Source organism: Octodon degus, unplaced genomic scaffold (genome assembly GCF_000260255.1).
Source record: "Octodon degus isolate 3935 unplaced genomic scaffold, OctDeg1.0 scaffold00017, whole genome shotgun sequence".
NCBI lineage: Eukaryota > Metazoa > Chordata > Mammalia > Rodentia > Octodontidae > Octodon > Octodon degus.
Genome location: NW_004524593.1, coordinates 3,514,989 through 3,531,618, shown reverse-complemented (window position 1 = coordinate 3,531,618; position 16,630 = coordinate 3,514,989). Strand labels below are relative to the sequence as shown.

Genomic DNA, 16,630 nt, shown 5'->3' with positions numbered 1-16,630 from the left:
CACTGGCCATCTCAGAAGTACTTGGATTTTCCTATAATGAACAAATCATCACGTTACTAATGCTGTATCAATTAAAAACCATTCTTCTGAATGCAGAGATGGTATTTCTGATTCAAAATTAAGACAGCTGTGGTTAAATAACAGAGAATATTCTAGATCTATTACCATTTTAAAAAATAAATGCATTAAGTTTGATATGGTAGTGCACATCTATACAGCACTCTGGGAGGCTGAGAGAGAAGGACTGTAAATTACAGCCCTATTTGGTAAGCTGAGAAAGATCTTATCTTAAAAAAATTGTGGAGATGAAGCTCAATGTGTAGGCCCTGAGTTCAATCCATAGTACAGAAAAAGAAAAATTGAATTATACTTTTTCTGACAGATGTAACACCTCTGTGAAGTTAAATGTGAAAAGCCATTTGTCTTGTTTTGTACTATCATTAAATCTTAGAAAATTTTCAAATTCCTACGTTCTTTTTTTTTTTCTTTGAGAAGGGTCTCACTATGTATTCAAGTTGACCTTGAGGGCTGGTTGGATTCGCAGGGACCAGGTTCAACCCTGATGTGTTGGCCCCGCCCCCAGAGCAAGCTGAGAGACTGGGTGTGATGGTGTGCACCTGTAATCCCAGCTCGAGAGGCTGAAGACAGGAGAATCACTACGAGTCTGATCTATGTAGTGAGACCCTGTAATAAATACAAAAAAAAAAAAAAAAAAAAAAAAAAGGAGCTGAGTGTTGGTGCACATCTGTAATCCCAGCACTCAGGAGGCTCACGCAGAAGGATCAACGAGTTTGAGGCCAAACCAGGCTACACAGTGAGCTCAAGCCAGAATAACTGCATAGTGAGGCCCTGTCTCAAACAAACCAAACAAAGAAAAAAAATACATCTATGTTAACCAGGCTACTATGCAAAACAAACACTCTTACTTGGAAACTTCTTATACCAGTAAATATCAGAAAAGCAAATGACATAATGAAAGATTTTTACCCTGCTGATAAGATGCTGGTTCAAATGGTGGGGCAGCTCCTCGAGGATCCTGATAATAAACATCAGCTTGCTGTGCTGGATATAACTGAGAACCTCGAGGTACCATCTGAAGTGGTTTGGTGACAGGCATGGAGGGCAGTTCTGGTGGCCCCCTTTGAGGTACAGGATGTGGAGTCACAGGTAAGGCAGAGATACTCTTAGGGACAGATTCTAGCCTAAGAGAATAAGATCATACAAGTCAAGTTTAAGGTCTCTAAATACATTCAATGTAACAGTAATTGTTATGGGTAAAAAAGATTGGCACAGTTTGAGAAATTGGTTTATTCTAATATTCAACTCTACAAAATTTGTGTAATTTTATCTTCTTTAACCTGTGCTAGTGATTTCTTTTTAAAAAATCACTAGTACAGGAAACAGAAGTTAAAAAACAAAATAAAGACAAAAAATTAGTTTTTCTCCTTCCAAAACAAAACAATTATTCCCCCTTCCTTCTACATCTATGTGTCAGGAAGAACCCTTAAGACTTAGGAAAAATGACGTACAGGTCAGGAGGGGATCCAGGAGCACTACTGCTCAGATGATCTATCTTCCCTGGCTTCAGACTAGAATCATAGCTGGGGTCCGTCCCTCGGGGGATGAGCTGTGTTACTGTGCTCCCAGCTGACACAATTCCATTGGGCAGCGCAGAGGCTTTTCTGCTAGGCAGATCCACCACACTTTCATCTGGAAGGATGGCTGCTGAAGGCAGGCCCACCTCATTAAGCTGACCCAAAGAGGCACTCAGGGGTCTTCTGGGAACCAGACGCTTGTTCATTTTACGAAATCTATACAAAAAGATAAGGCATACATAAAGAAACAAATATGAAAGGAAAACCAAGAACTAAAAGGTACCTAGAATTCTCTCTTGAAAACAATGGGTCTATGAACTTGAGAACCACATGTACACTTCTTATAAAATCTCAAGCAGCATAGCACACTGAATAAAAGTAAAATTCTTGACACTAAACATGTATTAACATTTATACCATTACAGGACCAGCGAGATAGCTCAGTGGACTAAGAACTTGCTTAGGCAAATGCAGGGACTGGGGTTCCCCAGTACCACATGCTATGCTGGCCCTGCCCCTGGGCCATGCTGAGCTGGCAACTGAGACAAGGCATGGTAGTGCACACCTAGAGACTGAAAAGAGGAGGATCACTATGCGTCTGAGCTCTGTAGTGAGACCCTGTACTATAATACACTAAATATTTATATAAAATTACAAATCATGTTAGTCAATATTTGTATTATAATACTTATTGAAATTTCTATTTCTGAAAATTATTAGGGTAGGGTAGACAGCTTGAAATATTTACGTTAGTTTTTCTTCAAATGTGTACTTTAAATATAGGTAGCCTATGTTAGAAACAAAAGAGGGGATAAGAATGATTCAGTGACAGAGAGCTTGCCTAGCATGCCTTAAACTCTGGACTTAATACCACAAAACCAAACCAAATCAAACCAGCTTGGGGACGCAGCAAAAATAAGCCCCCAAATGTTCAAAAACAAAAGCCAATACACACTGAGAGATTTACTGTTTACTACATTAAAATGTTTATATAATTAAGATTACTTTCATCAGAACTGCTTCAGAAATGTTTATGTTATTTATTGAGTCTTCACATAAAACTGAAGTTACTTAAAATGTTGTTAAGGAAAGGCAGGCATGGTGATGCACACCTGTAATTCCAGCATTCAGAAGGTTAACAAAGGAGGATCTTTGAGTTAGAGGTCAGCCTGGACTGCATAGTGAAGCCATCTCAAAAAGACCAAAAAGAAAAGAAAGTTTGTTAAGGGAAACAATACTACAGAATGGCCTAAGTTTACACAGTTGCTGTGGCTTAAAGAACATTACAGATTCTAAATCTAACAAAAGGAACAAAACTAAGTCACCATACTCCAGCATTTTTGTTCCTTAACAATGAAAGCAAATTGCTAGTATATTTTTAAGAACAAGGTCAAAACTATCCCTACTAGAATAGTGCTGTTATTTTTCTATGTTTTTTAAATCTGAAACATTTAAGATTTTATGGGGGTTTTCAGTCTTTTTTTTTTTTAAGAGAGGGTCTTATTACATGCAGCTCAGGCTGGCCTTAAGCTCACTTTGTAGCCCAGGCTGGTCTCAAACTCACAATGATCCTCCTCTGCCTCAACCTCCCAAGTGCTGGGGTTATAGGAACACACCACCATGCTTGGCTCAGGGGTAACCACTGTTAAGAATTACACATATTTTTTTGTTCTAGACACCATGTTTAACAACCATATCAAGATTATTAAAGAAACAGGGTCATGTATTACAGTGACTTTTCCCTATTTATCTTTTTTGTATTTTAGGACAGGGTCTACAGGTTCTCACTATGTAGATTGGACTCATAATGATCTGCCTGTGTTCAGCCTCCCAAGAGCTGGGCTTACAAGCATGCGCCACCACGCCCAGTCTCAATGGGGGGGGGGGGAGTTGGGGGGATATGGGCAGGGACACAGCATGCTGGGGATCGAACCCCTGTTGCTGCATCTGCCTAACCAGGCACTTTAATCCACTGAGCTATTTGGCTAGCCCTTTAATTTTTAATATTTAATTAAAAATTCAATATTTAATTTTTAATTAATCTTTAATGTTCCCTTCTGTCAGTTCATCTTAGGTTTTTTTTTTTTTGCTATTAAAATGTTAAATTCTGTATCTGATAGGGGGCCTGCCCCTTAGCTCAGTTCTTTAAGTGGCTGCTTCAACCAAGCAGTCAGGCTCAGGTTGCTGTGGTTTGATTCCCACAACTCAAGCCAGCCAAACCTGCCCTGAAGGCATTCGAAGCCAAAAAAAAAAAAAAAAAAAAAAATTCCTTATATCTGATAGCTATGTATATATATTTCTACCCTTGTGTGAATAACCAGTGTGCATATATGTCAACAGTGTACATATTATAAACTTTCATAATGCTATACTGTTCTCTAAAACTATTAGTAACTTCTGATAATACAAGAAAATGTTTTTTATTATTTATTTATTTGCAGAACTGAGGAATGAACTCAGGCCCTTGCACTTGCCAGGGAAGCGCTTATTCTACTGAGCCATCTTCCCGGCCCCTAAGAAAATGTTTTTTAATACCTTATGAAATACTGGGTAGCATGAGTCAATGTTAATTTAATAGTGCAAAAAGTTTAATTTACATTTCTTTAATGACTATTGAGACTGAACATATTACATGTGTGATGGCCATTGGTATTAGCTCTGTGAATTGTCTGTTTGCTATGGGTTAGTCATGGGTTAAATGTGCCCACCAAAGGGTATGTGCTGGAAGCTTGGTCCCCAGTGCAGCAATGTAGCAAGGTGGCAGAACCTTTAGGAGGGGGTAGCTAGGGGAAGGGAATGAAGTCATTGTTCATGGAAGGTGCTAATGCTGGAGTTGCAGAATGAATCAGTCTGTGCAAGAACAAGCCACACATTAAATCACAGTGTAGCTCTTTCTGCTTTTACACCATGTCATGACACAACCTACGGAGCCCTTACAGAGATTCTGCTCTGTACTGTCTGGACCCTGTAGAATCACAAAATCATTTGCCAAACAACCCTCTTTTGTTCAAGCAACACAGGATTAGAACACTACTTATGATCCAGTAACCCATGGTTTCTCCTCCTTATAGATCTGCAGGAGCTCATCATGTGTCAAGGATCTTGCTCTCTCAATCACTCTCAGTTTTTGAGACAGTCTTGCTATGTAGCCTAGGCTGGCTTTGATCTCACAGCACTCTTTCTGCCCCAGCTTTCCAAGTAGTAGGATTACAGGTATATGTCACCATGCCTAGCTTCTCTTTAACTGTGGTATTTACTGTCTTATTTTTTATTTTTATATAATATTTATCAATCCTATTATGGATGCAGGATTGCCACTCATAAAGAATTACTTCCTCCCTTAAGACTTAGCAACAACAAAAACACTTCTTAGTACTCTGCTTTCCTTCCTACATATTGAAACTTTTGATTACTTATGTATACAGGTAAAATGCTTCATTCAATTGTAAAGATCAGGATAAAATTTTTCAAATGTATAGCAGTTATTTCACTGTTAAAATGTTACCTTGACCACAAGTGCTGATTTCATGTTTTTCACTCTTTCTATATTCTCCATTATATTTCATTGAGCTATCTAATCCTGTGCAATACCATAGTCTATACATTCACTTTAGCTTAGGATATAGGTGATTAGTTACTAGTCTCTCTTGAGACCAAATTAAACATTGCTCTAAGTGTCATATTACTACAGTGGCTGGTAGATATAATTTAAGATATAATTTACTTGTGGAAAATACTTACGACATTTCTATGATATTAAAGGATTTTGATGTATAACTGACATTGGAGTTTATTATTCAAGTTCAGTGTGGTGCTGTATGCCTATAATCCTTGCACTCTGATGGCCAAGTAAGAGGAGCACAAGTTCAAGACCTTTTAGTAAGATTTGTTTCAAAAGAAAAACTAACTTAAAAGAAATGTAGCTTCATGTGAAAGTCCCAGGATCAATCCCAGTATCACAAATAACAACAAAACACAAAACAAAATGAAGCAAATGAACAACTTAAATTTAGATTTAACTCACCAAAAAAACTAGCTTCTATCTCTAGGAACAATGTAATTAAAGCTGAAGACACTACTCTTTAAGAAATTATGTTTTCAGGGGGCTGGGGAGATGGCTCAGGGGAATAAGCGCTTCCCTGGCAAGTGCAAGGGCCTGAGTTTAATCCCTGGTTCCGCCAAAAACAAAACAAAAAAAAAAAAAAAAAGAAAAAGAAAAAAGAAATTATGTTTTCAATTCTCTGAAAATTTACTATTCATTTTTTTACTTCTCGAAGTCAGAGAAATATTCTGTTTTTATGTTATTCTAAAAGTCAAGTCTTATGATCTTTATACTTACTTTTCTAGTTCCTCCTGTGAGTGTGCAAATGTACAGCTGGCTCCACGAGGGCATCCTCCCCGCTGCTTCATATCTCGACACATGTACGTTTTATACTTGCTATGCTGTGGAGGCTACAAACAAAATCAGAACATTAGATATAAAACAAAGACCATCAAAACAAAAAAAAAACCCTGTGGACTGCTGGACAGTGTTGGATTGTTTTGCTGAATTCACGCTCCTATAGTATTTAGATGCCAGTGGAATACCCATCTCTGACAGGACTAAACAAAAAAAGGGGATACAAAGGAAGGACGATTTTGTATTTGTATATACAGAATAGTTAGGATAGATATACAGCTACTTTCGCTTAATTCAATGAGAAGAAAGATTTGTACTAAATAGTGTTTGGATAGGATATCCTGTCTGCTTCTTGGATAATCACTAATAAGATAATAATGTACAATGTATGAATTATTGAAACTGTCCTATTATTCAGCTTTGAAACTGTCTCACTGATATTTGTTTTCTCAATAAAATAAAAAACATTTTAAAAAACCATTAATTTTCTATTGTCAGTTTAAGATCCTGATAGTCTAGATGAGTAATTTAGATGAGTCCCATGTTTATCTACACTACACAGAACAATGCCAAGTGTGATAGCACACACATGCCTAGCTCTCAGGAGGCTGAGGCAGGATGGCCTGAGTTCAAGGCCAGACTGAACTATATAGTGAGTTCATCTCAAAACAACTACAAAACTAAATCAAACCACAAAACAAAACCCCCTAAAAACCAAAACCAAACAAAACACCCAAAAAAACTATGCAGAGCAAAAGTATGGGAAGGGGCTGGGGAGATGGCTCAGTGGTCTAAAGCACCTACTTTGAACAAGCTTAGCAAAACACATGGACTGCGGTTCAATCCCCCAGCACCACATGCCAGCCAGCCCCACCCCCAGGCGGGCTGAGCTGGCCACACACACACACACACACACACACATAAAATTAAAAAAAAAAAAAAGTATGGGAAGGTCACTGTGTCAAAAATCATAAATGACTTCTGCTGTCTCAGTGCGCCCCAGGGGCGGGGCCAGCATGGCAGGCCCCGTGATTGAACCTGACTCCTTCATCTGCTTGCATGTGCTTTAATCCGCTGAGCTATTTGGCTGGCCCTCAGTGTGGACTTTTTTGACCTGCTGATATTAATTCTCAAATTTATGGCATCATATAATTATTGAATAAATCTCAGGGGAGATGTATGATTTTTTTGAAGTTTATGTCTGTTTGACATAGGGTCTTGCTATGCAGCCTAGGCCGCCCTACAACTCACAGTGATCCTCTTGCCTCAGCCTCCAACCAACAGTTTAAGGCTCTGAGGAAAGAACAAACTCTCTTCTCATATTTTTTGTACAATGTTCAGTACAGCTATATATTTTATTATACATCACAAAATCAAAAGTCCTAATAACCAATTTCTTTTCAGTGCTAGAGCTCGAATAGATGGACTGACATACTAGGCAAATGCACTTATCACTGAACTATATATTCCCAGCTCCCATCTCTCCCTTTTTAAAAATAACAAAACAGGATCTCACTAAGTTGTCAGGGAGCCTCAAATTTGTGATCTCTGCTCCTGTCTTCTATAACCAATTCTTTTGTACAGGGTTTCACTACGCAGTTTGGACTGAAAGTGATTCTCCTGTTTTAGCCTCCCCAATGCTGGGATTACAGGTGTGCACCACCATGCCCAGTCCTGGTGGCCAGCTAGGCATGAAGTACTGGGGATCAAACCCAGGTCCTTACACTTGCCAGGCAGGTGCTTAGACTGCTGAGCTATCTCCATAGCCCTCTTTTTTATTTTTGAGACAGGATCTTAGTGTGTAGGCCAGGCTGGCCTTGAACTCATGGCATATCTTTTGCCTCAGTCTCCCAAGTACTGGGATTATAGGCATGCACCACCATACTTGGACTATAGCCAATTCTCAACATACAGAAAAAATACACAGGGCTTGAAAATCTCCAAAGATACAAATTAAATTTACTATTTACAACTCAGGGATAAGGCAATACAACAGACCCGGGAGTTAATGAGATAAGGAAATCCACTGAACCTCATTTAGTGTATTTTATCACTTTATGTTGAATCTTCAAATTCGTCTCATTATTTTTGTTATTTTCTTCATATAAAGTTCAAGTTTAGACTGATTAGGAAAGTCATATTTAGAGTGTTCTACTTATTTAACAAGAAAATTTATATTTCCTGCCTTTCTAGGAAAAAAGTGTATTAAATGACCTGTTATTAATGATAGGTAAATTATAGAATTTTAAGTTCATAGGCTTATCACTATAAAACAGCTAATGAACCTAAAATAAAATCATGACAAAATAAAATCATTTGCTGTATAAGCAGAAACTCTAGTTATAATGTATTACCATTTAGTGTCACACATTTCACTTATTTTTATTTATTTTTTATATCCAAAATGTATTTATTGGGATGGCTTCCCACTCATCTTGATTGAGGGTACTGTTAGTGCTGTTTCCTCCTGAAGGAACATCCTTCTGTGAGCCTTGCTTTCCCTCCTGTAGGCTGGCACAGGATAGTGGAGCAGCCAACACACAGAACTACCGTCTGTGCATGGCTAAAGACTGTGGTGATTTCATAGCATTCTGGGCACTTCACGTCCATGAAGTAGCCAAGAATTGGGGCTCTACACCAGGCGCTTCTTCTTGTGCTTCTTCTCTTCCTCCTCCGGAGAGGGATGAAGGAGATCTTTTGCGAGAGGCATGTTCTCGTGGGGAGGTCGTCACCCACGGAAAGGCTCACTTTTTAAAATTTTAAAGCCAGGTGTGGTGGTGGTGTATGTCTATAATTCAAGCACTCTTGGAGGCTGAAGCAGGAGGAATGCAAGTTTGAACCCAGCATAGGCAAGTCAGCAAGACCCTCCCTCAAAATTAAAAAAAAAAAATTAAACTAAAAAATAAAAAAGGGCTAAGAATGTAGCTTGGTGTGAAGGCCTTGGACTGTTCCCCAGTAATACATTAAAAAAAAGAAAAAGAAAGAAAGAAAATTTAAATTACCAGATTAAGAGTCATTACAAATGAGAAAACTTAAAATACCAATACAGAAAAACATCTACAGATATCTGAGCAACTTTGGTGAGATAAAACATTATTTATAAAAAGTGACACTTCTTTTTTGAGATAGGGTCTCACTATCGAGTTGAGGCTGGTCTCGAACTCAATATTTAGCTGAGGCTGGCCTCAGACCTGTGGCAATCTTCCTGTCTTAGCCTCCTGAGTGCTGCATTACAGATGTGTGCCACCACACCCGGCTAAAAACTGAGACCTTTTGTCAAAATGTAATAAAAAGTGAGGAAAAGAGAATCTACTTTCTCTAAAAATGCTGTTATATTCAAAGTGACCTCAGCACATTAGATCAATATGGTTTACTTCAATGTTGTCAGATAAAGTTACTAAGCTAAACCACTAGTTTACCAATTTATTACCAATTTATTATACCAATTATACTAATTTATTCAGCATTAAAATATTGCTATGACCTTTTTGGCAGCGTGTGTGTGTGTGTGTGTGTGTGTGTGTGTGTGTGTTTCCTCAGTACCAGAGATCAAATTCAGGACCTTGCATTTGCCAGGCAGGCGCTTATGCTGCTGAGCATATATCCCCAGCCCCTGGGCTTTGTATCTGTAGATATACCCACCAATGGCCCACCTGGAGTTTTAAGTTAAATCCAAAGCAGCTTATCTATGAATTTCAAACTGCTCCCTTACCTGCTGTTGATCAGCTCCTTTTTTGCTGTGGTTCTGAATATAATCAACCAGACCATGTACCACTGTACGCACAGCAACCAGCCCATTTTCTAGTTGTTCCCATGTAGGAGGAGGAGCATCTATGTAAGAAATTAAAAAAACAACAACAAAAAAAACTATAATGTGATTCAATATTTTGTCTAATGTTAATAAAAGAGTGCTAGAAGTTAGTGCAATTAAGTTAAGGCTCATACAGCTTTTCATATAATAAAATGAATTACCTAATCATCATCTTAAAGGAATGGACATACTCTTTTAACAGTGAGGTTGCAAAGTAAAACAAACACAGCAAAAAGGAAGGTAACAAAGGACAGGCAATAATGACAACTGTCAGTAGACCATTAGTATTGAAGACAACAGAGAATGACAAGGTATCTGTCAATCTGATAAGCATATCCATCATCCTAAGATTATGATTATCACTGAGTTTTAGACAGCTGTTAAGGGAAAATGTAAGGCTGCTTCTACCAAATATATTACTGCTTCTCAGGGACAACTTAAATTTGAGCTCTTTAAGTAAAGCTCACTATATTTTTTCCCCTACCAGATTTCTGTTTGTTTCTGTTTTGTTGTTCTGCAACACAAGGGACTGAACCCAGCGCCCTGTGTATGCAAGGCAAACACTATACCATTGAGCAATGCTCCCAGCCAAAATTTAAGTTTTTAAGTGCTGGCACTTAAAAATTTAAAACAAGATGCAAACCAACACTGAGAACCACATAAAACTTTACTATGGACTACAGATGTGTATGTCGATTTTTGAAGTTTTATATATATGTCAGATATGGAGTAAAAAATACTATATAAAAAATTGGATAGATGAGTTATCATATAAAGTAATTTTCCAAATGTCATCACTTAATATCTGCTCAGTGCCAGCACTCTGACTTTATTATAGAAAATTGAACTGCAAGGCTAAATACAAAATATTCTCTAAAATGTATATTAAAACAAGTGAGAAGACTTCTTTATAGAGATGACTTCCTGTGAAAGGCACCACAAAAGACTTCAGTGATGGTATGTGAACTGGACTTCAAAGGACTCACAGAATTTCATCTAGGGAAAAAAAGGGGGAAAGCCAGGTGGCAAGAACAGTCATTCAAAAGTAAGTTTTTGGACAGCTACTACTTCTGAGATGTTCTAGATGCTAGAAAAGCAACAGTGATAAAAACACAAAATTTTATCATGTTCAAGGACAGTATCCAGACAATAAACAAGACAATAATCAAAATACAACATGTTTAGCTAATGATGAATGATAAACATAAAGCAAAGACAAGAAGCAAATATACATAAAATTTTACAGAAGATACTAGGAGAAAACTTACTAGAAGGGAGATAGGCATAAACAGAAAAGAGGTATAGCACAGTAAACACCCACCCCTCTTAAAAGAGGAACAGATTTAAAAGCTGGAAACACTCCAAGACCAGAAGCAATGGAGACAGGAAGTTAGCAGAGGACTTGAGACTAGTCTAATAAAGTAAAAAGGAAATTAGGAGGAGGTGGTGACTTGCAAGCCAAGAGAAAAACTTCATGGAAGAGAGAGAGTAAAGGACAATGTTATAAATGCTGATGATAAGTTAAATCCAAGTGACCTTTGGAACTGGCTACAGAATTTACTTAAAGCCAAGTGTGGTGATGCATGCCTATAATTTTAGCACTCTAGGAGGCCAAGGCAGGATCAGAAGTTCAAGCTCAGCCTGTGCTCATAGGTTTTCCTGTAAGCAGTAAAGAGATAGGAAAGATAAAAGAAACCTTTATTAACTCCAAAGACATGGAGAGGATCTAGTGGAGAGGACTGAGGGCAGGTGGATCACGAAGATCCTCCAGCCTGAGACAAAGGAAGCTGAGGTTTTTACGGACTTTTGCTCGGGATGGAGCTTGAGGAGATGTTTAGAAATATCTGAGAAGCTGATTGGGTCTTTGCTGTGGCGGCAGGAAAGGTGAAAGGAAAATGCACCCTGGAAGTGTCAGCTATATTAGATGACCACCATAGCAATTCAGCAATTTATGCTAGGGCTCGAACCTACCATGTGCAACTTCACAAAACCCTATCTTAAAATTAAAAAGGCTGGGGATGTAAATCAGTGCATAGGCCCTGAGTTCTATCTTTAGGATCAGGGAAAAAAAGTGGGAAAAGTGTTCTAGGAACACATGATTTAGCAGCTACCCTTGAGCAAACTTACAAAAGTAGGCTGATAAAAAAAATTAAGAGAACTGTGCATGGTGGTACACACATGCAATCTTAGCTACTTAGGAGGCTGAAAGAGGAGGATCACCAGTTTGAGGCCAGCTGTGGCAATTTACTAAGACTGGTTTCAACCTAATAAATAAAAAGGGTTGGGGATGTAGTTCAGTACTGGTCCCAGGGTTCAATCCTCAGTACCACAAAACGAATAAATAAAAAAAGCCACAAGCTGGGCATGGTTGCCCACTCCTATAATCTCAGCACTTGGGAGACTGAGACGTGATTGCCATGAGTTGGAGGCCAGCCTCGACCACACAGTGAGCTCACGACCTGGCTGAACTGCATAGCAAGACCCTATCTTAAACAAAACCCCACAAAAATAAAACGAAAACCAACCAAAAAAAAAAAAAAGAAAGAAAAGCAAAACTCAAATCCCACAGAAAATCTTGACTGTTAACAGAATCTTTACTGCTTATTCTGTAAGTACTGCGGTATCAATTCTTGTTACATAGGTCTTGCTTTATCTTGGTCTTAACCATCCAGCAGAAAAGTATAAAAAAGAAGTACAAGAAGTAAAGCTAAGTTGTTTGTTGAGCTGTAGGGGACTCAGGTCAACAACTTCTGACATTGTCAGTCAAGTGGAAGACCCATACTATTATGGACTTCTGAACTATTTTGGAATATCTTGCTAAGCTCACACACCTATAATATTTAAATGATGGAACTAAACAAAAAAAGGGGATATAGATGAATGACCATTTTGTATCTGTGTATTCAAAATGGTTAGGATAGATATATAGTTACATTCTCTTAATTCAATGATTAGAGGGATTTGTTCTAATAGTGTTTATAGATAGGATATCATGTCTGCATCTTGTACAACAAATAACCACTAGAAAGGCAGTATGCAATGTGTTAATTATTGGAACTGTCCTACTAATTTGACTTGAAACTGTCTCATTGCTATTTATTTCTCAAAAAAATTATGGAAAAAAAAAAGTAAAACCATATTATTATGCTGAGCTGTAAAAGGCTCAAGTCAACAACTTCTGACATTGTCAGTCATATGGAAAACCCACTACTATTATGGACTACTGGACTATTTTGGACTATCTTTCTTTAAAAAATTTATTTATTTGTGTGTGTGTGTGTGTGTGTGTGTGTGTGTGTGTGTGTGGCTAGCTCAGCCCACCAGGGGGCGGGGCTGGCTGGCATGTGGTGCTGGGGGATTGAACCATGGTCCCAGTGCTCTGCTAAGCTTGTTCTAAGTAGGTGCTTTAGACCACTGAGCCATCTCACCAGCCCCTGGAATATCTTGCTGAGTTCACACACCTATAATATTTAAATGACAAGACTAAACAAAAAAAGGGGATACAAATGAACAACCATTTGTATCTGTATAGTCAAAATGATTAGGATAGATAGACAGCTACGTTCTCTTAATTCAATAAATAGAAAGATTCCTTCTAAAAATGTCTGTAAACAGGATATCATGTTTGCATCTTGTATAATGAATAACCACTAAGAAGACAACAATATGCAATGTATTATTGAAACTGTCCTACTAATTTGATTTGAAAAATGTCTCATTACTCTTTGTTTCTCAATAAAATTATGAAAAATAAAATAAAATTAAACAAACAAAAGTACTGCAGTATCCCTGAAAATTGAGAGTGGATATAAGATGAGAAATGACTGACTTTGTAGCAATAAGCAGACTACATAAGAGGAACAGAACAGAAAATTGGAAAGTATTCAGCCTCAGGGAAAAAGAATGAGACTCCCAACATAAGCAGCAATAAAGAACATGGGACAATTACTTAATTAAAGAACCAATAAATTCTGTTTTCTAAAATGGTACAGAGCAACTGAAAGAAAAGAGATGAGGCAAAACAGAAGAGTGAGGTTTTAAGCTTACATTTCTCAAATAATGAGGTCAGCAACACAAAGCACAGGAGAATGAACAGGCATGGAATGAAGAGTAGCTCAATTTGAAAATAACAGGGCAAAAAAAAAAATGGGCAGAAGATGGATACTCTCAGCAAGCATTAGGAAAATGGCTCAGATATGCTGAAGAAATAAAAGTCATACAGATATCTGAGAGTCTTTTCTAGAAAGGGATTAATACCTGATGCTAAGAATGAATAACAAACAACATCCTACCAACATTCATGTCTTTCTTGGAAGCTATGCCTCTGTGGGCTGAAGTAGAGTGCTACTAATAAAGGAAGAAGCAGCACTTTAGTTAGAAGAGAACATGAGGCCACAGAAAGATAAGGTGTCAGAAGAGTATCAAACAGGTAGTCAGGGCTGGTGAGATGGCTCAGTGGTCTAAAGCGCCTACTTAGAACAAGCTAAGCTAAGCAAAGCACAGAGACCGCGGTTCAATCCCCCAGCACCACATGCCAGCCAGCCCCGCCCCCTGGTGGGCTGAGCTAGCCCCCCCCCCCACACAATAAATAAACAATTAAAAAAATTAAAAAAAAAAACAGGTAGTCAACAAATATCAAAAGCTGAAGACAAATGAAGTAATTTGAATTTGAATTGAAGAGGAGAAGGGAGAGGAGAAAATAGACACTAGGAAACTTCTAGTGAATATTAGGCATTTTGGTTCAGTAGGAAGAATAAACGCTAGAATAAGATAGAATATGACATCTGTCAGATGTAATTATTAGGTATAAGTTAAACATTTTCAGGCCAAAGAGAAAGAGCAGAGAAGGTTTGAAAAAATAAAGATAAGCAAGAGAGGGTATTTAATAAAACAAAGTACCATGGAGAAGACCAAAACGGAACCAAGGGAATACAATGACAGACATGTAATATATAAAAATGAGAAAAAGATGAGTTTTGGCAAAGAAAGAAAACAAAGGGGCCCAAAGAGATCTATTTTTCTCATGACTGAGTAGCACAGTGGAAGTTATTAAATAAATACTAAGTGAGGTGAAATTACATGAGCTAAAAGGAGACAAACTTAGGATAAAGCTGAAATACTATAGAAAAGATCTAAAATATTCTAGAAGAACATAACAGAAGGCAATTGCAAAAACTCTGCAGCACCGAGGGCACACATAGGCCATCATTTTCATTGGATTTACCTGGACTAGGGTCAATATTTGCTAATAGCTCCAAATGGGGTCTTAGACGGTTCAAGTTTGCTGGGTCTCCAGTCCTCTGGAGAGCGATTGTTAGCTCCTGAACACTCTGTGCAAAAGAGGCTGGGGTCTGCAACTTAAAAAAAGATAAATATTAACTTTCCCAAAAACCAGATAATCCTCAAAGAAAGAAAACCTTTTCCACAATTTTTATTAAATTTAATTTTTAGTCATCCACACATCCTCTGCTTTGACCAGGCTTAATTACCTGCTACCTGAATAAACTCTGTATGTCTCTATACCCACACACTGGTACATGGAAATATAATTTAGGGACAAAAGCAAGAACAAAGGTGCTGAGTTCAGTTAAACTGAATTTGAGTTCAAATTCTGTTAAGATCAAAAACTATGATGTTGAATATAAATCTTATAGAATCAATCTGAAGTCCATCTGTTAAGTGGACTAAAAGTCTACTACAGCTCAAACAAACAAACAAACCACCACCAACAAAACAAAGCCCTGTTATTTGCTTGAGATTGTTTCGTTTTTTGTTTTTTGTTTTTCAGACAGGGTCTCGCTATGTAGTCGAGGCTCACCTTAAACTTGCAGCGATCCTTCTCCACTGCCTCCTGAGTGCTAGGATTACATGTATGCACCACTAGCCCAGCTAATATGACATTCTCAGACACTTTCTTTTCTTTTCTTTTTTTTTTTAATGTTTATTTATTTATTGTGTGTGTGTGTGTGTGTGGCCAGCTCAGCCCACCAGGGGGCGGGGCTGGCTGGTATGTGATGCTGAGGGATAGAACCGCGGTCCCTGTGTTTTGCTTAGCTTAGCTTGTTTGAAGTAGGTGCTTTAGACCACTGAGCCATCTCACCAGCCCCTCAGATGCTTTCAAATTGTATTATTTCCCCAAGGCTTATGAAGACACACTGACACATTAAGTCCCTTCAGCTAAATATACATATGACCTTTAACTGGGAAAAAAACTTTGTGACAGTAACTAAGGGTTATTACTTAAAAAAACATTTAGCTTTTAATGCAGATAACCATCTTCTTCCTCCCAAATGGTCACTTATGAAGTCTTTTTTTTTTTTTTTGCGGAACCAGGGATAGAACTCAAGCCCTTGTGCTTGTATAAAGTTATTTTTTAAGGGATGGGGATATAGCTTAATAGCACAAGCACCTGCTTGGTAAGCGCAAGGTCCTGAATTTGATTTCTGGCAACAAAAAAATAAAGAAGTTATTTATTTTAAAAAATAGCACACATTTAAGTAAATGTGAAAAATACCACTAGGACCATAACATGCCTGCCTGCCTTCTTTCTTTCCTGTTTCCTTCCTTCCTTCCTTCCATTTTTTCCCTCTATTTAGGACAGGGTCTACAGGGTCTTACTATGTAGATTTGACTTGTAGTGATTCTCCTGTTTTCAGCCTCCCAAGTGCTGGGATTACAGGCAAGCGTCACCATGCCCAGTCTCAATTGCTGCCTCAGTGTGCCCAGGGGCAGGGCTGGGCCAGTCTCTGCACCCTGCCTAACCGATGCTTTAGTACACTGAGCTTTCAGGCCCCTCCCTCCCTCCCTCCCTCCCTCCCTCCCTCC

At 38.2% G+C, this 16,630-nt stretch overlaps 1 protein-coding gene and 1 pseudogene across 5 annotated transcripts in view; both read right to left on the bottom strand.

Moving 5' to 3' along the window:
• The window catches only part of Rc3h1 (ring finger and CCCH-type domains 1), an 86,520-nt gene that overhangs the window by 12,719 nt on the left and 57,171 nt on the right, over nt 1-16,630 (bottom strand). For all 5 annotated transcript variants that reach the window (XM_023710292.1, XM_023710293.1, XM_004626792.2 and 2 more), the window contains 5 exons: nt 15,030-15,162; nt 9,707-9,825; nt 5,935-6,047; nt 1,530-1,811; nt 988-1,202 (listed from right to left, as the gene is read on the bottom strand). In XM_023710292.1, coding sequence (XP_023566060.1) covers nt 988-1,202; nt 1,530-1,811; nt 5,935-6,047; nt 9,707-9,825; nt 15,030-15,162 — 862 coding nt within the window. The remainder of the gene's footprint in view (nt 1-987; nt 1,203-1,529; nt 1,812-5,934; nt 6,048-9,706; nt 9,826-15,029; nt 15,163-16,630) is intronic.
• LOC111815499 lies at nt 8,439-8,712 on the bottom strand (annotated as a pseudogene).